Below are 25,184 nucleotides of genomic sequence, written 5' to 3'. Positions count from 1 at the left end.
AATGGCTGTCATAACTAATGGCTGCCTAAGAGTGCACTGATGAGGGAACCATGTGACAGACAGAAATAAAGTTCAGAAGAGAGAGTACTGGCATCTTTGAAATTCAGTGCAAATGACACAATGAACACACATAAATAGTGCAGCAACCAGGGAGATCAAAGAATAGAATAAAATCTTAAATATTTCATTTCAAAGAGGTGTTATAAAAATGTACATATAGATGTATTTACCTACTGGACATACCTTGGCTGACCTAGTGATGGCCCCGATCTCTGAATAAAGATCAGTGCTGTCAGGGAACTTTTCTACCACCATAGTGCAGACGTGGTGCAGGAGGGACTGTTTGTGCACTGTGTCCTTGACTTCTGGAACCTTCTCGAGGTAGCTCAACTCAAAAGCTTTGGCCTGCCAAGGAAAAAAAGGAAGAAATTAAAAATAAAAATGCTTACTCCTTCCCATGCAGATTAGTAGACAAAAATGACAACCAATGAGGGGCAGAGGGGAAAGATGAAGTATCCTACAGGAGAGGAAACTTAGTGCTTTTTTTCATTTTTAACTTGCTGAAGACTAGGCCTAAAATGAGTCCATCTGCAGTGAAATGACCCATGACACAGTTCTCACAATTTGAATGGGAAGCATCAACACTTAAGGGAGCTACACAAGAAGAGTGCTTAGCTCCACATTTCCTTCAGATTATGCTGAAAGAGGTAAAGAGCACCTTAACACACAATAAAAAGCACGTTCTAGTCCCTAAATTACTCTTCTGGTACAAAATAAGCAGTGGGTTGCAATTTTCATAATGATTTTGACTTCTGTTTCTTTGAAGGAAAAAGCTGCAGGGGAAATGCTGGGACATCAGGCTTACGTTGGTTCCATTCAGGAAGTTCCCAATGGCTAGCAGAGTAGAAAGGATAAATCCTAAAGTTTTATTGTGCTCCAGTTGGTCCATTCCCTCCTTCAGGTCTAGCAGTGGCTCTGCAACTTCCTACCATAAGAACAGAAACAAGAAAGTGAAGGTTAGTTTTTAATTCTATGGTTTAGATTAATTGCTGCAAAAAGTTCCTGAACTGGCGTCTTGCAGAGTGTAAACTGGCCATGTGTGCTGGCTTTCTTCCACGTTCCAGCTAATAAATCATATGCAAGGACAGCAAAAAAATACATAAGATATTTTCCTACTGTTGTTCCTTTATGTATGCAATTGCCTTACTCGTCCTGGGACTATCCTGTGATTCCAAACAGGAGGATGCTGCTGCATTTCAGTTAAATGCATGAACACACCCAAGCCCCAACTGATAGAAAAGCTTCTTAAAACTATTTTTTCTAATCTTTGAACAAGAAATGAAAAAAGTTAGAAACCCTGCTAACTTGACATTTGTAGCTTGACCCTACAGCTTTCTTCAAATGATGGCCACTTCTGTGTTTTAGATATGGTTTTGTGCTTGTGAGAATTTAAAACTGAAAAAAAAGTCTGCTGTAAACATCAAGCTTTACAAATAGTCTCATTTTAATCTTTTAATTTAATGCATCTTCCATCCACACGTTATCTGAGTACAGATATGCATGCTGATAAGGCTTGAAATCATAAATTCTGTTCCATCACCTCAGGAAGTGAACTACACCAGAGTTCAAAGGAAGAGAGTGAGGGTAATTGAGTTGTCAGAGCTTATTTCTATGTCTGTGTGAGGCCCAGGGTTATTTATTTTGTATGCACAGTAACAGTTGACATTATTTCTATCTTCAAATGCCATTCTAAGCATCCGTGGGCAGTATTCTTTTCACAGAATCATAGAACGGTTTGTGTTGGAAAAGACCCGAAGATCATCTAGTTCCAACTGCTCTGCCATGGCAGGGAGGCTTTTTTTCCCAATTTCCCCAATTGTTATACTCCTTATGAGCCAAGAAGCCAAAATTAAACTGCTATTTTAGACCAAGAGGCAAAGTTACTGAGAACTTCACTTTCTTGGAGACATACAATGGTTCCTTCAACAACTGTAGTGATATTTTACCATAAAAGCGGAATGAAACACCTTTCTAGTCACTACAGAGCAATCTGTCTTTTGAAAAGAACATGGCAAATTCAAGACAAATTAAGAGCTGAGATAGTGAGCTAAGTAGTTGATGCATCAGAGGAGAGGTGATAAATAATCCAAGACTTTGTCAAGGTGAACTAAAATCATGAAACTGCTGCACAGTATTCTTTGAGTTGCTTTAAAGTCAGGGTTGATTTAGGTTTTTTTTTGTTGCATTATGGGATGAATCAAACTGCTCTGCATCTGTGGTAAACATGGGCTTCTGAACTATTGTACTTGGATCAATTTTCAACCTGTCAAAAAAACATTCCTAAAAGATTAATTTAGAACATTTTCCATGTGAATAAAAAGGTGGCATAAGAGGTTTCCAAAGCAGGCCATACTGAGCCCTTCATTTAGCTATTTAGACAAGTTATTTGAGCTTAGACTTTATTGCATATATAGTACACATTTATAATTACTCTTTAGTTCTTATTTTATTGTAGGATTAAAAAAACAATAAAAAAGAGTATGCAAGATACTAAACAATCAGACAAATTTCTGTTTTTTTCAAATTTACCCACTCTTGCTTCCTATAAAACTTGCCTTCTACCTAAAGAGGGCAGATAGGTAAGGCAGAGCTACCTCATATCCTTGGATACCACATTTTTATTTTTCAGCTAAAAATTAGGATTGAATGAAATTTGAGGATTGGTCCACAACTTCTGTCTGAAAGACATCTCATAATGCCTGATAAACGTTTGATGCATATGTACAAATGAACTCAACTAATTGTACTCTTCTCATTTCTACACCTGCTTATATTAACTTTGTGATCTTTTAAGTTGCCAGAAAAAAGGATATATTTGTCTGCAGTGATCTTAATTAAAAAAAAAAATTCTTATTTAGGACAACCAAAGTTTCTATTCCTTTTTCTAAGACCCTTTGAGATAATAAAATTTGACAATATCTGCATCATAAGTAGTTCCATATGAGAAATGAGTAGCAACACACTGTAATTTTTTTTACCTCTTTTGTCTGTGCATTTAAACTAGGATACCAAAAGAAAGGTGAGAAAAATTATTGTTCTGCTAATGACCTTCGGTAGGCATTTAATTAACATTTCAAAGCAGCATACACATTATCAAGCAAATAATTTGGAAAGGGTTTTTTCTTTTTTTTTATTTTCTATAGACAGCAAAGAGTGGAGTATCCAGTTCAGCCCCTCACAGTCTGCAGATGCTCCCTACAAATGTACCCTGTCTTGCTTTAGTTAATTAAATTCAAGCTAAGAAAGATGATTTCTATCATTATGCCTGGAAAACTTTTCATGAACATAAAAAATATATCAATCCATTTCTTGAAAAATTCATGTTCTTTTCTTTCAGGTTGTCAGAGATGAAGCTAAGACCTACTTAGGCCGAACACTGTTCTTGGCAGGTTAGCAGAAGAGTCTCATGTATGAGAACCCTGGTCTTACCAATAACTCAGGTATTTCACACTCTTGATATCAGGAACCATCTAAAACTTCCAGCCTCATGGAAATAATAGTATTGATATCTTACATAAAATATATGTGTGACTTGGTAAATAATATGAGTGCATTCTGAACTGCTATGAATTTTCCTTATTACGAAATAAGATTTAAAAAGAAAAAATCCAGCAAATGCCAGACTAAAAAAAAAGGGCAACAACCATGGAGCTAAGTGATTTTGGGACCTAGGTTTCAAAAAGGATTTGCCCTTTTGCAGATGGATTTTCTGTAGAAACATAGTTTCACAAACAGAAGAATGTTAGCAGCTCATGGGTCTCTTTTATTACCATAATCACTAATGCAAACTACTTCATTTTAAAAAAGTGAATATGCTCACAATATCTCACCTCAGTCTACATAACATGTATGTTTACTGGTTATCTGGAACTTAAACTCTGACCTTAACCTTTTGTTACTGCAGACACCCAGGTGCTTGCTCTCCCATGTACCCCTGATGTCTGATCTGTTTCTTCCTCCTCACCCAGCTAAGACCCAAGCTGTCTGTCCTATCTATGCTTGTCTGCTAGGCTTATCACATGCTCCTCTTACTTTATCACAGTTATCACATATTACTTCCTCTACCATTTTCTGCTAAGTACTGTGCTTAGTCCTGTCTGTCTTCAAACAGGGATAAAAATGTTGGTTTTATCTTCACTACAGCTATTGCTTTAAGTAATGTAAGTATTTGAGGTATTTTGTACTAGCATCCATTCTACATGGATTTCAGCTGGCAATAAAATAACTAACTTTGTGGCAAAGCATCAGGAAAACTATCAGAATTTCTTTAGCTTTTAGCAGTGCTTCAAATGTTGCTTTTTGACTGAGATGACACTAGACATTCTAGGTATATGTGGAGATTAACATCTACAGCTAACTCAGTTTGTGTGAAAGGTACAATTTAGCCTTGTGGTAACTCAAAACAGAACAAATAGCTGTACCAGAGTGAAAAAAAATCAAACAGGCAAAAAAGTACTCATGCCAGATACAAGCATTTTGCTACACAAGTCAGAAATGTAAATGCTAAGACTAAAACATTCCAATTAAAAATCCTGACTCTGATTAGTGTGATTGCATTTCCTAACATCTAAGAAAATTAAGATGTTGAGTAATCTTGACAGTATCATCTGCAAATCAATCCACTGTTGTACAACTTATTAAATAACCATTGCTAGATAAACATATGGCATTTTCACAAGCACGTCCCACTTTTTAGAATCCATATCACACAAACTTACACTGATTTTTCAATACACACCTGTGTTCAGAGAGATATACAAAACTAGTATGTAGAGGAGAGAGCTGCTTTAAGGGCAATGCCTGTGGTATGCACCAGAAGTGCAGCCAGAAGGAAACTCCTGTGCAGAGATGCCTGAAAGACCTTGTGAAAGGCAGCAAGTACCTGAAATCCGACACAGTTTCATTCTGCTTCATCTGTGCACTAAAATTTTACCCTCTTTTTTAAAAACTTTTGCCCATGATTCATCATTCTTGACAGACACCTCAATTATATTATTTTAGTGTTCTTTGAATGAATGCCATCTGCTGTGGAGAAGGTGTCAATAACTGTCTGTGACTAAACTGAACTGTCTTATTTGTGTTTAGAATTTTTAGAGCGATAAAAAAACCTGAATGGATGGTGTTTTCCTTAGCTCAAATGGATGTAAGATCAATATCTCATGATATAAGACTGAATATGGTAGTCCTCACTCAATCTTTACCAAATAAAAATTCTGATGGCTCTGAAGTAAGAATTTCCTGAATAACAACATCTGGAGAAGATGTGGCAAAGATTTAGCCCTCTTCTTTGTTTCAATATCATTACTGACTAATTAAAGGAAGGAAGACATAATCTCTTAATTGTCTTTTATAGAAGGAAGAGATTATAAAGGATCATTTTAGCTGTTTCCTGTCTGGCCACTGAAACGAAAGTGACCCATTTACCATTTCCTCAAAATGTCCATATAATACCAAGGTCACAGAAAGATGAAGAAAAGCCTTGGAAGAGTCTCCACCCGACTCCCTCCTTTCCCTCACCTTTTCCACTATCTCATAGTCCATCTTGAAAGCCCAGAGCTGGAGCCTGGCAGAGAGTTCACTGATGGAGGAGAGGGTGAGAAGGAACTGCTCAGCGCTGCCCAGGGGGACATCAGGATTTGCCAGCTGTGCCTCCTGGATCTTCTGCTTTTCCTCCTCGGTTGGGATCATGGTCAGGATTTTCTGTACAGGGAGACAAAAGGCAGGCATCAGTGGTGGGGCTGAGAGGAGTGTGAGGGCTGGTTGCTGGGTGACCCCACAGCAGCCACAGTAGAAGTCCTCAAGTCCCTGGCTGTTAAATTAGGACAGCACGGTGGTAACCAAGAACTAACCCACTGCACAAGGAAGGAAAATGAGGACTGATGTCTCACACACCTGCAGTTTGTTTAAAAACGTACCTGGATTAAAATACCTTTTTGTTCTTTTAAAATCTGTATTCAGTAGATATGGCTAATCATGGGATGAAACACCACAGGAGACAAAAGGAGATTGGTCAGGACTGATCTCATCAACTTTCACGTTTAAGTCAGAACTTAACATCTTTTCGCAAATTACGTACGGGAAGTAAGGGTAGAACAGTTTTGTGGCCTGTGATTTACAGCAAGTCAGACCAGATTTTAAGGTCCCTTTTAGCCCCAATATCTACAAATCTTCCAGCACACTTGTAAGTATGCAAGGATAACTTGAGGACTCCTGTCCCTCGCTGTTCCCATAATTTCTGACTTTTTGTTCAGTCTGTTTTGTTTTTCTTATGGAACATGGAAACTATTGCAGCTTACTAGGTCATTCCTAAAGATTTCACCCTAAATGACAACTTCCCAAGGAACACACATAGAATTTAAAGCTGAATTATGCACTGCATAACATATGGCCTTTTTCTCTTTTTATCTGAAAAAGGATCTCAATATTTTCAGTTTCTGCTGACAGCGTGGCTCAAAATATTTAAATTTTCCCTTTAATTCATGCATTTTACAGGCTTGTTTAAACGTGGCAGCTTTCCTTCCCAAAGTATTGCTCTCTAAGGTATTGTGTCTTAATCAGTTTTTAACACAATAAATGCACTTCAAAATAAAAAAGAAAAGCAAAACAACATAAAGGAATGAGATAAGTTGAGGTCTCTATCCTACTGATAAATGCCTCCTTAAAGCAAAGCAGATTTTTAACACAACTAATGTTTATTCATCTGAGGAATGACATGTTTTTGCTGTAGGCATCTATAATGATAGAGGCTGTTTTGAAGGGGAGGAGAGAATAATAAAAATACAGCCAAAGAGCTATCAGACCTGCCAATCCAAACTACAGCCTTGTTCCAACACTGGACATAGCCAATTCATCAAAGCAGCACAACTGCCCCCTCCCAGCACCAACAGTTCCCCCGGCTGCTTGTACAGCACCGGAGCTAAGTGTGGATGGAGAGCAAGGGACTTTTCCTGGTCAATCAGGCAAAGAACAAGAGTTAGGCAGGCAAATAATGTTCAATCCGTTGAATTGGGACTTACTTATTTTTAGCCACAGCATTTGCATTGCTGTCCATTTTGTTCTGTTGACTTCCATAATCATAAATAAAGAAGCATTTCTTTCTGTTAATGTTGTCTCTCTCTCTCTTGCTATTTGTTGTTATAAACAACAACAACAACAAAAAAAGCCCCCTTGCTTGGACACTGCAAGATTCTACTTTAATAAATTAATATCTGAAGTAAAGAAAAAAGAAGAAGAGGAAAATCCCTCAATGCACTCTGGTGCTTTTCTTTAGCCTGAAAAGGACTGCTTGGAAAATATTCTGATCTATACCTGTTCCAGTTGACAGCATTTGTGTATTGATTTTGAGATGTGCCATCCATCCATCCATCCATCCATCCATCCATCCATCCATCCATCCATCCATCCATCCATCCATCCATCCATCCATCCATCCATCCATCCATCCATCCCTTCCTCCCTCCCTCCCTCCCTCCACCCATACATGCTGAAATCTGTTACTTGGGTCATACCTAACATAAAACTAGATTTATAAGTAGCTGCTTCATGGCATTTCTCAGTGCTGAACCAATACTAATCTAAAAAAGTCTCTTAAAAAAACCAGACCAAGCCTGATACTCATAAAGAAAGGTGTTTTGCAGTGTCCCTTGAAGGAGTCATGCACCTGAGTGCCTACTCCTCTCCTCCACAACAAGAGAAAGCAAACGTCCTCAGCTGAGACAGGGCAGCTTGCAAACAGGATCATACTGAACATCCATATGTGGAGAGTTTAGCAGTAGACATGTGATGGATGTATAAATGCCTCTGGTGCATTTTTGAGGGCTAACACTGCAGCAGTATTCTCAATTGCCTCCTACAAATAACCAGGACTTTTGGCACCTACCCAGGGATCCCACAAGTATTTTGTGGTGGGGCAGTGCCTTCACTCCAGAAATTTTGCACTGCTTTGGGGCATTTTAAAGAGAGCAAAGAAACAGTAACCTTTATTTCCAAAGGGACTCTCCTCCTCCTTGAGCTTTATATAAACATCACAAGATAGATGGAGCTGACAAAAGCATTCGAGTCCAAGTTCTGCGAGGCTGCTGAGCTGAGTACCATACTATGTGAAACAGAGGATGCCAAACAAAAGAGCCTGTGCTTGTGGTGCCAGCTGCTGAGGATCAGCCCTGCTGCTGAAAGCCATGCCTTGGTGGGGCCAGAGCTGCTGGCAGGCCTCACACCATCCAGGGTGCAAGTGACCCCATAACAATGACCTCAGCACTTCTCATCTGCTTGGGCAAATAATTCTCATCCTGATGGTCATCATCCTTGGTGCCCCCCTGAGCAAGTGGTGAAATGCTCCTCTTCTTGATTTCCACTCTATGACTAATTTGAGCCATTTCTTCAGTGCTGGAAACTGATGAGTACACCATCTGCCACTTTATTATTATTTTAATTTTTATTACTATTATTTTTTGAAACTACACTAACAGTAAAAGTAGCATAAAATCACAGCAGGGCAGAAGGTTATTGGCACCTGATGTGACCATTAAATCACAAATAGCTTAGAGTCCAATCATTAGTTCATATTGCTCTCCCCAGTACACAGAATCCCAGAGTGGGTTACGTTGGAAGGGACCACAGTGGGATTTCTGGTCCAACCTCCCTGCTCAAGCAGGGTCATTGCAGAGCAAATGGCACAGGATTGTGCCCAGATGGTTTTTGAATACCTTCAGTGAGGGAGACTCCACAGCCTTTCTGGGCAACCTGTTCCAGTGCTCAGTCACCTGCACAGTGAAGAAGTTTTTCCTCACATCCAGGTGGAACTTCCTGTGCATCAGTTTCCGCCTGTTGCCTCTTGTCCCATTGCTCAGCACCACTGAGCAGAGCCTGGATCCACTCTCTTGGCACCCTCCCTCCACATACTTAAATACAATGATACTCTCAGCTGGCTATTCTCCAGGATGAACAGGCCCAGCTCCCTCAGTCTTTTTGTAACTGAGGTGGTGTCAGCAGCCTTCAGGTGAATTAAAGAAGAATTGATTATTAACAAACCCTATGCTCACATTCTCTAGTATGTGTGACACATGTATTTCACCTTCATGCATTCTCACACAACTGTTTGGGCCAGAGTCTTATTTTTTGAGGAAAACCAGTGCACAAATAATGGGGGAAAATAAGTAAATTTTGCATTAGATAATGGATCCTAATTACTCTGCTGCTGAATTACTTGACCCAGCCACCTGCTTGTCCTTTCAGCAAAGGGATTAAACTACTTATTTCCTGGACTCTGCCATCCTGAGGTGTAATCTCCAAAAGTTCCTGAGAGGGAAGACTTGCAAAAGCAACATATGGCTGAGGTTCATGGGCCTCGGTGTGGGATGCAAGGAAGCACCTAACCAGTGACAGCAAATAGCCCAGAACCTCTGAGAAAATTAGGTGCTTAAATTTTCTCTTTCATGACATACTGGGGCTTCTCAGTGATGACGAGGTTGTGGGGGTGTCTTGTCTTTTGTGTTAGGCTTCAACTGATCTTACCAGGTGAATAACAGACTGAAAAAATTAGTAACTCAAGTATCTGTTTGTTATTGTTGTGTCCAAAGCTTTCTGTGGCTTGAGGACCACAAATACATAAGCTGCATAACCAAATACACGTTAGTGGGTATTTCACCAGGTATTTGAAAGGCCTCAGGAGACAATCCAACCCCTAAAAGGGTCTCTCACATTTCAGCTTCCCAGGCAGCTGTTAACAAGACCCATTGCTGGTTTGCATTACCTGTAGAAACTCTAAGAAAATATAACAGCCTGTGAAGGTCAGAACTTTACAGTAAGGGAGGCTGCCTGCACTAATTTTATCACAACTCTTCCAAAAATGATCCAATTCTGAGAAGGAGCTGCATCTAAAACGCTGATGGCCATCCCTGTAAATCAGGAACTGACACCATTGCCTCAGTCAGACCACTCTGCTTCCTCAACTCTCGACAGAAATACGTGAACATGTCATTGCTGGTCACAGAAAGTCCAGATGATGTTTTGGTTTGCTGCAAGGAGAGAAAGTGTGGCATTTTTTCTTTAAATAAAGTCTGAAAGAGATTAGGGTTGTGATATGCTGACTGTAGGTGTCTGGCCAGAAAGGTACCACTGAGGTCTTTCCCTCTTCTGTCTAGACTTGTGAAAAAAGGTGTTCTTTCAGGTCACACGAGCTAGCATCATTTGAAACATCCCATCACACTCTTACAAAGCACTAGCTGAACAAATTGAAAACTGCAAATGTTGATGTACCATGTCAACAATCAGAATAAAAATGTAAATACCTTACTTGTTTCCAAAAATCAAATTCTGATTTTTGTTTATACATGTCACCATCTGGCTTTTTAACACCAAGCTCTCATTTCTTACCCCTTTTGACATCTCAGAGCTACCTAGCCACTCCAGACACCTAGACTTCGAATTACTTATTACGGGTATGGAAGGTGTAGCACGCCTGTAGAGGTTTTTTCATTTCAAAGTTTTACTAAAAACCATACCTACTAATGCAATCAACACTGCATAGCATCACAAAGCTATACTGTAAAGCAGAAAACAACACATGCTAATTTCCTACCCTAATTTTTCTCTGCTAAATCAATCATGATTTTTGGTATAATTTGGTTTTGATCCACATTTCCTTACTGAGCAGCCCTTTATAGAGGGATCCACTCATCTCCTTCGCTACAGACAAACACCAAGGACTGGTTTGTTAGACTCCTTTCCTGTAGTTGCCTCTGATAAATAAGAATTACGTGCCAGGATTTTAAGCTTGCCTCTTTTGCATAACTCAGAGCAAGACCTTGTCCATGCTAAGGAGGCAGTTCTTTATTCTGCAGCGAGCTCCAAGCTGTTTGAACACAGCAAATGCCAAGCTTTCAAAGAAAGGAAAACACAAACACTTTGGCAAATGTAAGGTGGCAAAATTTTTTTTTAGCTGGACTGGCTCATGCTTGCAAACACACAACATGCATTCCTCTGAAAATACGTCTTAAACAGTGCCTGCTTTGCATACTAAGTGCACTATATCTGCCTTTTTAGTGTCATGGCCCCACTTTCTGCCTTTTCTCACATCTCAGGGGTACCTAACCACTTTAAAACCTAAAAATACAAAACATACTTAGGAAGAGTGGGTTTTAAAACAACTGGAGGATTTTTTTCCACTTAGTTATATCTTTGAAGTTAAAAAATAAAGTATGAATTACTAACGAGTTCAATGTCAAAAGCAAAGCAGCATTCAGCAGGATGTAGGGCAGCAATGGAGGCTCTACTGGACCTACTGCTCTATCTGTGGACTTGATGATGAATTTGGCTATCACAAACTTGTAGCCTGCAGCCCACTGCACCCCTGCCCTGCTGCTAGCACTACTGCCAGCACTGCCTCAGTCTACTGTCCTTAAAGGAATCACTAAGGTCAGTTTTAAGGTTCCATTTAATCCACCAAGGTGCAGAACTAAAGCCACACACACACTCTCGTGACAGTGGCAATGCTCCTCAGCAAAGGACACAGCACAGAGCTCACTGCCAAGGCAAAGGATGGCTCAGGTGACTTTTCACACTACTGGTGCTCTGCTCTGTGTTGGATCTGACAAAAGCTGAAGACGATCCTAAATTATAGCTTCTCTGCAATTTTAGCAGTGAATGTTATGTTGTCACCACACACATCTCTTTTCCTGCTCTCTTCACATACCTCTCTTCTGCTTACTGGATGTGACAGCTCTTCTAGACAATTACTGTGCAGAAAGGCTTTCGAGTACCTACTGTGATACAATTCTTTTACTTCGGCAAATTGCATAATTTTTTTTTCCATACCAATCCTGCCTCGATCAACCCACAGATAACCTATCAATTACATTATATTAAAAATTGCTGTATTATTGGTGGACTTTTAATAAATGAAGCTGATTCTTACATTATTACTGATTCATTCAAAGTGGCTACCAATTATTTCCTTGCATTTAGAAAACTTTCTAAAACCAGAAAACTTGCTAAAAATCTAGACTGAAACGACAACCTCTCTTCCCTCTACACTAACTTTAGGGCTAAAGCCAATGAACAGAGAAAAGAGAGACAGGAAACAAAGCTTGTCTACACTGTAGGCCAAAGGAACAGTATGGAAAACTGAGGCAGGGATCTGCTGCAAACAGTGGGACTCACAATGATGCCTTTTTGTGTCAACCTGTGTGCTACCTGCCAATTCTGCACAGCTCAATCCAGCCCTCTCTATCACTATAGAGGTCTGGCTCTGTAACATGCTATAAGAAAAATCTGTAATTTGGGATTGGGAAAGGGAATCTGAATTCAGTGTAGGGTTCTACCTGATAAGAAGTAAATAAATATATATAATTGAGGAAAAAAAGCTCTTTCCTCCATGGACATCATCCTTTCCAGCCAATCAAGACTTCATTCCTCAAAGTGCAAAGTACTTGGGCTCTGCTGCACTTATCCTTTCTTTTGATTTCAAATACCTGAATGATCACATTAGGATTACTCGCATCCTTAGCTTCAAGCTGTGGGGACAGACCTCAGAAACCTTTTCTTTAGCACTGGGCAAGTATATTAGCAGTGTACAATTTCCTGGTTTCTTGAATTCTTCAAACTGAAATCCACTTTCATATATATTTTAGATGAAATTATGGGTTCCTGGCAGCTAATGGAAAGGCCGCCCAAAGGAAGGTAGGGTGGTACAAAGCACAGCTGTGGACACCACAGCAGGTGGCTGGCAGATGGGCAGCCCAGAGACAAATGCTGGCAGTGGAAAAGGCAAGCTGTGCAGAGTACCTGAAGCCAGAGAAGGACACAATTCATAGGAGACGATACAGAGAAGTTAGTGAAGTTCTTCTTTGTCAGCCATTTTATGTTGGATGTATGGAAACACTGCCTACAGCACTGAGATCTAACTGGCTGTCTGTGAGTTGGGCTTAGCTGGAGGGGTACTTCTCTCCAACACTTTAAAGCTTAGTAGTGCAGACTGCAGTGGTGGGTACATGGGCTGGGTCATGAAAAATTACTTTTTTAGAGTGATCTGTCACCTTCATAAAACAAGTGAAGTAGGCATATAGAAAATAAGTAATACAGCTTTGAGAAGAAACTATGTTCTAGCAGGGATAAATCAGGCCTTGCCTTCTAGCTAGAAGGATCTTTTGCCTTAAGCATTTCTTTTGCATGTAACTGTTGGCAACTCCATTCCAGGAAGCTTTCCTCATTTTCTTTTGTAGTCAGCAAGGTGAAGGTGGAAAGGGGGGAATAATGAAACACAGTGCCAAACCACTGAAAGGTGACTGTGAGTTAATATGTGACCTCTGATAGCCACTGGATGAGATTTGTAGTTGTGCAGATTACTCTTACTAGATGATACAGGCTTACTGAAAAAAAAAAAAATGAAATGAATACAACCATAATGAAAAAAACAGTGGAGCCACAGGCTTCTTTTACACTTCATAGAAGAAAAATGTTTTGATAAAAAAAATAATAAACAGAGCTCATCTTGGATCTTGGTAAGAATATCTGCAAAGTCAAACGTGTAGTGGTAAAAATTACATCATCTGTAATCTTTATACCAACTGCTTTTCTTCAAACAACAGTAACACAGAAATGCTATTCTGGGCAAAACTAGTCACTGTATTTGTTTTCCATTAGATATACAATCTAGAATGACTCCAACAGCTAGCTGGGCATGAAATTTATTGAACCCTGTACCAGTTGCATCAGCCTTAGTAACTCACTGCCTATTTTTGCTGCTCACAATATTTCAGTCAAGCTTCAGATAATACTCTGAAAAACCTGACAGGAATTAACACCACTGCTACTCAAACAAAGCAGATAATCAATGATCACTGAGCATGCCCAGCCTCATGATTCTTCATGCTTCTGAGCCCACTGCACCAATTTCACAAATTTCCACACTCAGACATGACATAATACACCCCTTCTCCCTCTTCCATGACCAGTCTGGCCTGTACCATAGGCAACATGGGAAAAAATAGTACTGAAAATGCAGACTTGAAGACATTGACTATTCTTTCTTACCTCTATTCCTTCCTTGTTTAAGGCATATTCATCAAAGTTCAAAATAGCAGTCTTGATGGTGCGGGGAGGGGGCAGCACAGTCAAGCCAATGTTAATGGCGTTGCTTCGCTTTGAGTCCAGCACAATGATCTCCTGTCGCTTCCCATCCGCAGCAGTTTTCTTGGTAAAGAGGAGAACAAGGTCATTATTCCTCTGATCTGTTTTATAAAGGAAAAGTCACTCCTTTCACCAATGACTTCCCCCACTCAAGAAAGCTGACACTGAATGTAAATCTAATTTATTTGTAGGCATCAAAACAAGCTGAATTCTGGATCATCCTTATCCTATCAACATGAGCTGCCAGGATTCAGTCAGAGATCTGAATGCTGCTGTGCAAAGCAGAGACAGTCTGACACAGCAGTCCTCACATGGGACAGTCTGGGGCAGGAGCCAGTCTGAAAAACACCTGAAACTCTCTCTGCCAGCTCAGAGCTCTGCTGTGCAGCAGGACTGGCCCGCACAGGACTGGTGGGGCAGCAGCTGGGCAGCCCAGGGCTCCAGGGCTCAATTCCCTGTTGGATGCATTAATATGGACCCTCTCTCACTCGTGTGGCTGGCTGGGAAATAGAGTAGTTCCCATGTGCCTGCCAGCATTCTCCCGTGTTATAAATCCACCTCCGGCACTGGCAAAGGAGCCATAGGTGCCTTTCTGGAGGCACTGGCATGGTTTTCTGACCACCAGCTGCCAGGGGAAAGTTACTCTACCTCGCTGCTCATGATATGTCTGTCAAGTTCTTCATAGATGCAGAAAAATTTCAACCCTCATGCTTTTTTCAAAATTTTATTTGAGACTATCCCTGTTCTTGGATCTTACCTCCAGTATAAATAATAATAAAATCACAAAGAACTGGCAACATATGTTTTAAATTCCATTCTAGAGTAGACCCAAGGAATTTCTTTCTCTTTCTCCCCATCCTTATAGTGGCAAAATGTGAACCAACTATGCAAGGGGACTCAAAACCCACTTATATGGCATAATGTAGTCTTGAATGTGGTCTCTGCTTTTACACCTCAGCATGCCTCTCTTTCTCTCTCTCATCATCCCATGCTAGAAGGTGTCTCTTTGGTAACTATGGATGTCATGCTGGGTAGCTGAAAGGTGAGAGGACTCTGCTCCTCATACTCTGGGTTTTTTCCTTCCTCTGCATATATGTGAACACTGTAAGCATGTTTTCTGTGGTTCTTCTTCCTTTGCCATATCAGAGACAGGCTAAGGAATGCCGTCAAGCACAGGAGTGTAAGGAGAAGTCCTGCACAATGATGTATCAGTCTTGCATCTCTTGTGGATTTGGGGAAAGCCCAGGAGGAGACTTACTGCCTGAGTCTCAGTCTGTGTTCAGGATTGTTTTTTAGACTACGGAGCGTTGTTCTTCACTCTCTTTGGGTCTGCACCACAGCCAGCGAGACAAAAAGCACCCCTCTGCCAGGCCTACCTGTTTCTGAATTGGAAGTTAGTAAATGTGATTTCATCAAAGCACCTTCAGCTGTGGACAGCCCATAATGGGGAATGCAGCTGTATCATTACAAAGATACTTTTTTCTGGCATAGCTCAGAACCTTCTTGCACAGGAAGAGGTTTGCCCACCCATTCCTGCAGCTTGCCCAGCACCTGTGTGTGCTACCACAGTCCTTTCATCATACCAGCATGACTAATGTGGTATGATGCAACTTCTGTGGATGCACGGGACTGAAGGCAAGTGCTGTTTACAGGAGTTGGGGAATACCACATGTGTATGATCTGAGAAAGTAATAAGAGGGTTGTTTTTTTAAACTTAGAAAGAAACAACAATTTTGCAGTAAACAGGACAAATTTTAGGAGAGCAAAGATAACATCTGTTTTCAATGTTTTTTTATCAGTTCTGTCAGAACCAATCTCTTAACGCCTTAGAAGTATCCCCAAAGCCTTCCTGAACTTTCCCTTTTTTGAGCAAGGGACTCCTCTTGTTTTTGGGGAGCTACCTGAAGGATGTGAGATGCAGTTTCTCCTTTAAAGCAATAACTTTTACTTCTGGAGCCACTAATCACATTTTCAGGACCACAGTTAGTGGCCAAGACAACATTAAAACCAAACAGGGTTCACCAGAGACTGCTTCCTCTTGAGCTTGTATTGCACTAAGCCTTTTTTAAACCACTTTTTACCTTGTCCTTTGGAACACTGAATTACACAGCTCCAAAGAATTTATGCAGAAAGGAAAAGGCCAGGGGAAAGGAGTTAAATTTAGGCTTCCCACATGTGGTATGGGTAAGTAAGCCTCAAATCTGGAGCTCTGTTTTTAGGCTTCCAAGTCTGACAAGAGAGACATATTCATTTGGGGGGCACAGGACGCTCACGGCCGGGATCATTGCAATCCCAACAGTGCACACGCTCCCTAACAATGAGTTATGAAAGACAGATGAGCTGCACAGGGCATGTGTGCATGGAGGTATTTTCCAGAGCTATAACTGCATGTGGGATATAAAATGTTGGGGTGAGTAACCCTTTTCAAAAACAGGGGCTGAAGAGATTTTAAGTCCCTTCTGGGGACGACATCTGACTTCCAAAGAAATCATTTCCAAATAAATAAAAGGATGAAGAAAAGAGAAAGATTTTACTACTATGAACTTTACTACCTTACTGCTAGGAAAAGAATTGCTTTTTGTCTGCAATGGAATTGCACATGTGGAAGTTTCTGACTTAAAATAAGCTACAACTACTAATTTCTATTACAATATTCGGTGACTTTAATCTATGCTTCATAAATTCATTCAGAAAATGACTTAAAATGCTTGAGGGAACAGTGAACTACTGCATTTGATTTTATATTTTAAAGTATCTGTATGAAGTGTAATCCCTGAACTTCTGAATACTACATAGACCATATTATTAAATGTAATAACAAAAGTAATTATAAAATACAAACATACCAGGTAGTATAATCTGTGGAAAACAAACACTTCTGCAATCTATTAACAATTACAGTGAATTTACACCTTTAGAAGACCTAACTGGCCACATTCCCTTGCCTCTGCTGAAGACTAGGTAGTCCAAATGGATTATTTAAAAACTATTACCATCCCACAGAATGTGATTTGTAGTCTGATGAGAATGTAGCCTTAAAAATGCCTCTTTGCTTTAATTAATATGAGAAGCAGAAAAATTTAAAAATTTTTCAAGTGGTCATATCAATAAATAATTATATATGAGCATCAGCTCAGATGTATGTCCTGCTTTTAAAGTTGCAAAATCTACATCAGTAGTACAAAAAAATCTCCCTTAATAGTGAGATGGCTTTCTTTTTTATTTCTTTTTTTTTTAAATTTCTATCTCAATTAGCAAGGATTTAATACAGGAGATTTAAAATGGAATCACTCAGCTGCCACTGACTTTTTCCAGGATATATGTATGTAATGTTTTTCAGAAATTCTGATCCACATTTATGACTTGGCATTTACTGAAATTGCAACAAATTCTTTCAAAAGGAATATGTGTCTACGCATGTATAGACATGTGTACATGAAAACAGATTCCTTCATTTTTCTCTCCTACTAATTTTTATGTCTGTGGGCCCATGATGAATCACTATGTCCTACAGGGTATACGTGAATCGGCAAAATAATACATTCATGCAAAACCAAGTGGATGGCAAAAGGGCTGAAACAACAGCATTTGATTCAGGAGTGTCTGCATGTTTTCATTGCTCTTCACAGAAAAGTAAACACTTAGAAGTACTTTGCCAAAATACCTGCTTTGTTTGGTGGAGTGAGAAGGAAGGAAATACTAGACTGGCTTGGAGGAGATACCTGATCACTCTTTCTATTGGCAAATATAATGCAGTGGTGCTCTATTCTAAAAAATAAACCATCTGCAACTAAAGGTGCTTCACTAACTAAAATCATTGTGCAAGTTTCTCAGTGTGGCACAAGTTTTCCTAAAATCAGGAATCTTCTCTCCCAGTCCCAGCCCCCAAAATCCTGTATTATATCCTACAATTTAAAATCCACTTTATTTTATTACAGTCTATTGTGTTTAATGAAAAACTTCTCATGAGCCAGGAAGTAGCTGTTTATAGCTGTGTGTTGTGGAAATCACAGTGAAGGATTAGAAACCGGAGTAAAATTGGTTACAGCTGTATGAGAGAGCATAAGCACAAGATAGAGCCAAGCCCCCCCTTATACACCCTGACTTTGCTTTTCCTCTCATCCTTCTGGACTGTTCCTTTTCCATGCACCTACTTCCATCTCTTGCTATGAAATCTGGAGGTTTGACTTTTGATTTGTTGCTCTGCACTCTTTTTTCAGCTGAACCAACTGAGCTGTGAGTCAGACTTTACGATATTATAGAATAAACCTGTTTTGGATTGCAGCCATTGGACAGGAGAAACTAGACACAACGGGGAATGTGCTCTCTGGAAATAAACCAAGCAGTCTGGAAAAAGCGAGAGCTATCCTAATTTGAGTGCAATCTTTGTACCAAACCTCAAGTCTTTTACGGATTCAGTGGTCTGCTTAATTATTCCCACTCTGACTTGATCTAAGGACCATCTCCTCCTCTGGAAGATTTGCTGGTGTTCATGAAAACCAGGCAGGAGTTTCCAAAGTCTGCATAGAGTTCTACTACCGTACTCCTCGGTCCCCATTGTCTTCTCTGCAATGAGACAATGAGACTTCTATGTCTGTGTTATGGGACAGGGTGGAAAGAGAGCCAAAAGTACAGTGTCTCATGCAGAGAGCAGTTATTAGACGCCAAGGGGAAAGCAGTCACCTAAATCACTTCTCAGACTTGCACTAATTTCAAAGAAACCTGCTCACTCATCTTCCAGCCATAAGCCAAAAGCTGTGCCAAAGCATCAGGCAGGTTTGAGAAGCAAGTGTGAGGGAGGGAAAATGGCCAAGGGTAGTTTGGGAACATGCACGATGATTGACTGGAAAAGTAAACAAGTCATAATTCCAACAATTTACATTTTATCAAAATTTCATGAGAGAAAAAAAGATTAAGAATCAGCCAGAGTGCTCCATTACAATGCTGGCACTTAGCACAAAGCTAAATTTTGGAAATGGCAAATATGTCATCATTCCACGTTCAATTCGAGGAATTAAATATTTTATGGATCTAAGAAAATGCTCTCATTCCTTCCAACTATGAACCATCTGTGGCAGATTTGTATTTACAGGGAGAGAGATGAGGAGTAGCACGCCACGACGTCACCAGCATTCCTTCCTCAGCAGAAGAGGAATTAGAGAGAGAAATTAATCTCAGCATTGGCCAGATGAACAATCAGCTGAATGTGTTTTTAAAGGTGCTACACCATACACTTCAGGTTTACCTGCATCTGTGTCACAAAAAAATTCAGCTAAAAAAAGTGATGGCAGGATGTAAACGAGCCATCTCTGTATACACCTGTTGCTTGCTAGGTACTTGGGCGCTTGATTATAGGAATTGCAACGTTTCCACTTGGCCAAGAAGATCAAGAATGACTGTTAGAAAATTTTGAGTTAATAAACTGGACAAGTGACACAGAGACCCTTTACTGAGAGACATCCAGACTCCCCAGAGGAGGAGCAAACAATAATATCTAAAATACATAATAGATATAATCACTTTCTCTAGAAAAAGAGAAGTAAAATATTCAAGGTGCTGACTGCATTTTATGTTACTATAAGATATATAGCATACAGAGAAAACACACAAGCAATTCATTTATTTTAAGAGAGATGGACACTTTTTACTATCATTTTAACTGGAAAAAAACATTGTTTCCCTGATACCAATTATGCTGCTTAGAAGAAAAAGAGTTTATGTAGCCATGAAAAACAAATGTTCAGGCTAATAACTTTTTTAATGCTACTTTAAATTCCTACTAAATGTAACTATAAAAAGCTTCCTTTTGTTGTTGATTCTAATGTTAAACAGCCATGTCATGAGCCTTTGGGAGTTTATTTTATAACAATACTGAGGAAGAGGGAATCCTAGCTACAGAGGTATTTCCTGTGCCAGCTTCCATCCTAAAATTGCCACATTGCATAAATTAAAGTTTTAAAATAGGCCTGTTCACCAGTATAAAACAAAAACCCAACACCCCTGCAGAGTTCAGCTGTAAACTTGGTCCAGCTGATAATTTGATCCTTCAGAACAAAGCACACAGCAGATCCAGTCCGATATTCTAACCTTTCCACATAATGATTAGGAAAATATTACCAAGTGAAGAACTGTCAAATACACAGATATGAGTCACCACACTGTGACCTTTTTATGAATGTGACAGAAAGTATTTCACATTCCAATAACTACTTTGGCACTCAGCTATGGACAATCTAATGTAAAATTTGTTGGTATTTGCCACTTGCAGTGATATCCCACAACTGGTAGACCTGAGACAGGAGGGCAACTTGGTACAACGCCCTAGGCTCATCTCTAGTGTCAGGCCATGGAATATCTTCCGTCATAGGCCAAGCTAGAAACACATCCAGTAATTTCCACTGGTTTAATATAAACAACATAAATCACCTAGATCTAATTCAGAATGAATACCAATACAATAGCAGAAAAACAGCAAACTGAATACAAGCTGTACCTTTGTGACAGGCAGTTCCTTGGACTTAGACTCAAAGAGATGCTCCAGTTTGGAAGTGTCCACCTTAATGGGTTCCAGTTTCGACCACAGGAATTCTCTGCAGCGTTTGTTGTTTTTACACTGCCACTCAAATGGCCGTACCTCATTCCAAAACAGACGGATGGTTTTCTTCTTCTTTATAAATGCTGGCTGACCCCTAGAAACCTGGGGTGACCCTAAACCCTGAGGAGTGCTGAACAGTGGAGGAGGAGCCAATAAATTAGCAGAGGGCGGAGGTGGAGGCGGACATCCAAACAAGGGGGGAGGTGGTGGAGGAGGCAAACCCAGAAAAGAAGGTGGAGGTGGAGGAGGGGGAACAAGGGAGTCCCCAGGACCCATATCCATGTCCAACACATCTACATCATCCTCCTCCCCCAAGTCTGTAAAATCCATGTCTTTGATTTTAAGTTCTCGAGGATTAGCCATGAGCTGATCCCAGATGTAATCAGATTCCTTCTTTGTCTGTGCTGGTGTTTTCTCGGGGACCTGTTCACTGATTTCATCTTCAGGCACTGCTGTCCCCTTAGCCAGATCACCACTGTTAAATTTTTCTGCAAAGGCTTTCACACTGCCTTGGTTGTCCAGATTTCCAATCTCCATCTTTTTGACACCTTCATCTTTGCCCTGCTTTGTGGCCTGAAGAATAGAGATCCTGCTGGCTAGGCTAGTGAGTGACTCCTCGCTTTCCTCCGTCTCCTTCTTTTCCTCCTTCGCCTCCAGCTCCTTCTCCTCTTCATCTTTGGGCTTTTTGTTATGCGCATACAACATGTCCAGCATAAACCGCTTGTTGTTGAGGATGTTGCTGCACTGCTCATTCACACCAGCATCCTGAATGGTCTGTGACCATGGACCTGCAATCACACACACAGAGATGGGAAGTCAAGGGAAGGAAGTCAGAGCACCAAGAACACTCTTCAACCCCCCCCCAGAAAAACCATTTGGGGGATGCATGTACGACTAGTCTGAAACTGGGTAAGCAGTTACTGTCAAATTTCTGAAATAAGATACAGCACTGATACATGGCCTGATCTTGATGGGTTGGGAGTAATTCTCAAAAATGGAAGGGGAGTAAAGAATAATAGGTAGCTTGGAAGGGACTATGTAACTTTGAGGATTTGAATGTTCAGGTTTCTCCTGAAATATGTCAAATTTCACTTTGTGCTTACTACCTCAGCTCATTTTATACAGTGCACAAATTCTCATAACCTTTAGTATTCCAGAATGGGGCTTAAATATAATGGTAATGACACAAAATAGGTTATCATATTCTTCATCTGGCCACGTACTGGAACAACCTCAGGAAAATTTCCATATGAAAGAGATCTTTCCTGCCTGATGTCAAGGTCAACATGCAGCTGTTTACTTCTCCTCCTACCACCCTGCTAGCTAGGGAAGGGCAGTTTTCAGACCCGGCCATTCCTCAGAACCCCCTGGCGGGGTACCTGGGCCATCTTCACAACATGGACTATTGGAATTCCAAGGCAGGCTGCATACCCAGGGTACAGCTCTCAGGGCAACTCAGTGAGTGTAAGTATAATGAAGATTTTTAAAGTTGTTTATAATATGAGAACCTTTATAAAATATTTTTGAACATGCTGCTGAATAACCACTGTTACCCTCCCTGTTATATGACAGTGTTGAAAGACTATTGGCCTTCCCACATCACAGTCATTTAACATGTCACTGTAATGAAGCTTCATCTTTCTGACTACTGCTTTTCTCACCAATAATATGCAAAATACCATGTTTGAGACAGCACCATAAATAACAAATTATAGTGGTCAAACTGTAAAAATATATGATGTAAGCGTCTCTGTGACTCCATTTCCCTGAATTTAATACTGCTAACCAATGTGGATAATGTGTCTAAAAATTATGGTGCTCCTTTTTCCAGTGGGCATCAAATAAAGTGATTAAACATGCAACAATGATAATTCTTCACACTTACTGTATTTCCTGTATGGAATTCCTTCTGTTCCCCATAGTCCTTACACATTTTATTAATACATTTTTCATAAACTCTGCTTCTTTTATTTCATCATTTTACTTTGATCGCTAGCCTGCCTTTTTTGGGAGGTCCTTGTGGTTAAAGATTTTCTTTCATACCTGTTGGTTGCCCTTTTTCTTTAACTCCCATTTTATCTTTGTTTCTTCACTTACGCTCCCACCTTTTTCAGTACTTTATAGTTTTAAATATCTTTTACGGCTTCCTTTGTCAATGGAGTTGCTTTCTTACCACAACATCTAGTCCCGTGCTCTGAGAAGGTATCCTCTTGGTGAGATCTACATTCAGAGCCCCAGAACTCCCTGCCTCCCCTCCCTTAAAACAACAGTGCATTAAAATGTAGGGTCCTGCAGCACAAAGCATATGGACAGCAGTGACTCCTGCCTCTATTTAGATCAAGCTCTAAACCATGTTTTAAAATCAGTCCAGAGGTTTAACCCCAGACAAAAGGAAGATTTTTTTCAGAAATGGATACAACCTACTTTCCTGCAGGCAGCTTGACTGCTTCCATGATCTGCTCATTTTTCCTCAGACTTAATCCATGGGATTGCTTTCTTACCAATACATGTCACCTGAGGCAGTCTGTTAGATTTCTCTCAGAGGTAGTTTCACTAGACAATGTCACTAGACAACTCCTTTCCCACACCATTGATTTTACCCAGCTGTGCCCTCACAGAGGATTTCCCCCTATTCCAAGCCTTTCTTTCAAAGATGTTCAAGATGGCTCCCAAGATCCATCCCACAAACCCCACATGATCTACCTGCTCTCAGTTTCACCAGATGGAATCCTTCATTGTTTAATTCCTTTGGAAAACTGCTCATCGGAATTTCCGCAGACACAGTCTCTAATTTCGGTTCCCCAAGTCTGCCTCCAATTGTCCAAGCTGATCAAAGATCACTGCTATGAAGACTCTTGCTACCTTGGTGGCCTCTTCTGCCCTCCTCTCCACAGGTAAAGCTTTGAAATACCATTGGAGAAACAAGACTTGTTGGAAGCCAAATTTGGCAGGATGGCTAATGAAGAAGCCTGCACCAAGGGCTTTGTCCTCAATGCACCTGGGCAGAACCAATGGACCATCTCATAAATGGCAGAATGCATGTCGGGAATCTCAGAACTGCTGAAGAAAGTGCTCTTGTTTGCTTTCAAAAACTCCTCAGCTACTAGAGAGCAAACAATTCACTACATGAGACCTCCTACACAGCACTACCAAAGAAATCTTTGGTCTACTGGTAGTGTAGGACAATTTTAAGATGTTGATTTTAATAAGAGTACATTTCTTAGCTTTTAACAAAAGTACATGGAGACTTTAAATTGGAGTGATAACAGATCGGTAACAGACAAGAAAAGGAGAAAAAACCTGCAACTGCTCTCCTTTATTTGGATTTGGACTATCTTGGACTATGCCACAGTGTAACAACATCCTTCATCTGTGATACTTCCCCTGCCCTTCCTACACATATATCCATCTACATTCTTTATGAGAACAACAGCATTCTAAGTAACTCAATCTTGGTGCTGACTGAAAAGAAATTAGCTCTTAAATTTAGAATATAATTCATGTAATGCTTCCCAGAAAAAAAAGTGACAGATTTAAACTTGAACAGTTCAATCTGACAGTTTGTGTCTATGAGGTAATCGCTGGGATTCAGAGCCACCCCTCTTCTTTCAGGACAGAGCAGGACTATTTCACACTGTGAAGCACATCTTGTAGAATTTAGAAAATGTGGGACAATGCATTCCATGGCTCAGAGCACAGAAAACGTGGGAATCCAATGCTCTAATTACATTACATTCCTTTACCTCACTATAAAAAGGGAAAAGAGTAATCAACAAAGTCAAAGTCTGCCTTTTATTCCCTCCCTGCCTGGGTGGCATGATGAACTCTGGTTATCATTATCTCTCTGGGCAGAAACTTGGTACTTAATGTGTTTCCCAGGCCGGGCCTTTGCAGGCTGGTACCTGGTGGCGTATTTGACTAGAATCCCTCAGCACCACAAAACTGGTCTTTTCCAGACAAGGTGTACTTCATGTGCCTCCTCCACATGAGCTAAAGATGGACACAGCCTAGACCTATCTTCAATAGCTCCTATGTATCTCTCTCTGCTGTCTGAAGCCTGACCAAGACAGAAGAACTGAAGGGAAGGAACAAACATCTCAGCCCTCGCTGTTCTTCCTTTTCCCCTAGAAAGATGAGAAAAGGTATCTGGAACTTCATGACAAATCATGTCAGCACAGCCCCTTGTCTCGCTGACTTATGTACAGAAAACCCAAATAAATGCTCCAGGAGTTAGAGATGCAAGTCTCTGCAACGTGGTAATTCAATAGTTAATATACTAATCTTAGGGGAAGAAAATGATCTCAAATCAAATGAAACTTCATTTCATCAAGGCCCTACTGTCCCTCAAACATAGAAACCCCAATAAAGTCTAGATGTCCAAGCAGCGAGTAGACAAGACTTG

The 25,184-nt window shown here is 40.3% G+C and overlaps 1 protein-coding gene across 8 annotated transcripts in view; it reads right to left on the bottom strand.

Moving 5' to 3' along the window:
* Window positions 1–25,184, bottom strand: part of FHOD3 (formin homology 2 domain containing 3) — a 378,731-nt gene that overhangs the window by 42,269 nt on the left and 311,278 nt on the right. For all 8 annotated transcript variants that reach the window (XM_069004140.1, XM_069004136.1, XM_069004132.1 and 5 more), the window contains 5 exons: window positions 20,681–21,570; window positions 14,092–14,250; window positions 5,578–5,760; window positions 866–985; window positions 244–405 (listed from right to left, as the gene is read on the bottom strand). In XM_069004140.1, coding sequence (XP_068860241.1) covers window positions 244–405; window positions 866–985; window positions 5,578–5,760; window positions 14,092–14,250; window positions 20,681–21,570 — 1,514 coding nt within the window. The remainder of the gene's footprint in view (window positions 1–243; window positions 406–865; window positions 986–5,577; window positions 5,761–14,091; window positions 14,251–20,680; window positions 21,571–25,184) is intronic.

This window comes from Aphelocoma coerulescens, chromosome 2 (assembly GCF_041296385.1).
Source record: "Aphelocoma coerulescens isolate FSJ_1873_10779 chromosome 2, UR_Acoe_1.0, whole genome shotgun sequence".
Lineage (NCBI taxonomy): Eukaryota > Metazoa > Chordata > Aves > Passeriformes > Corvidae > Aphelocoma > Aphelocoma coerulescens.
Note: the sequence above shows the minus strand (reverse complement) of the source record. Positions and strands in the feature narration are given on the sequence as shown.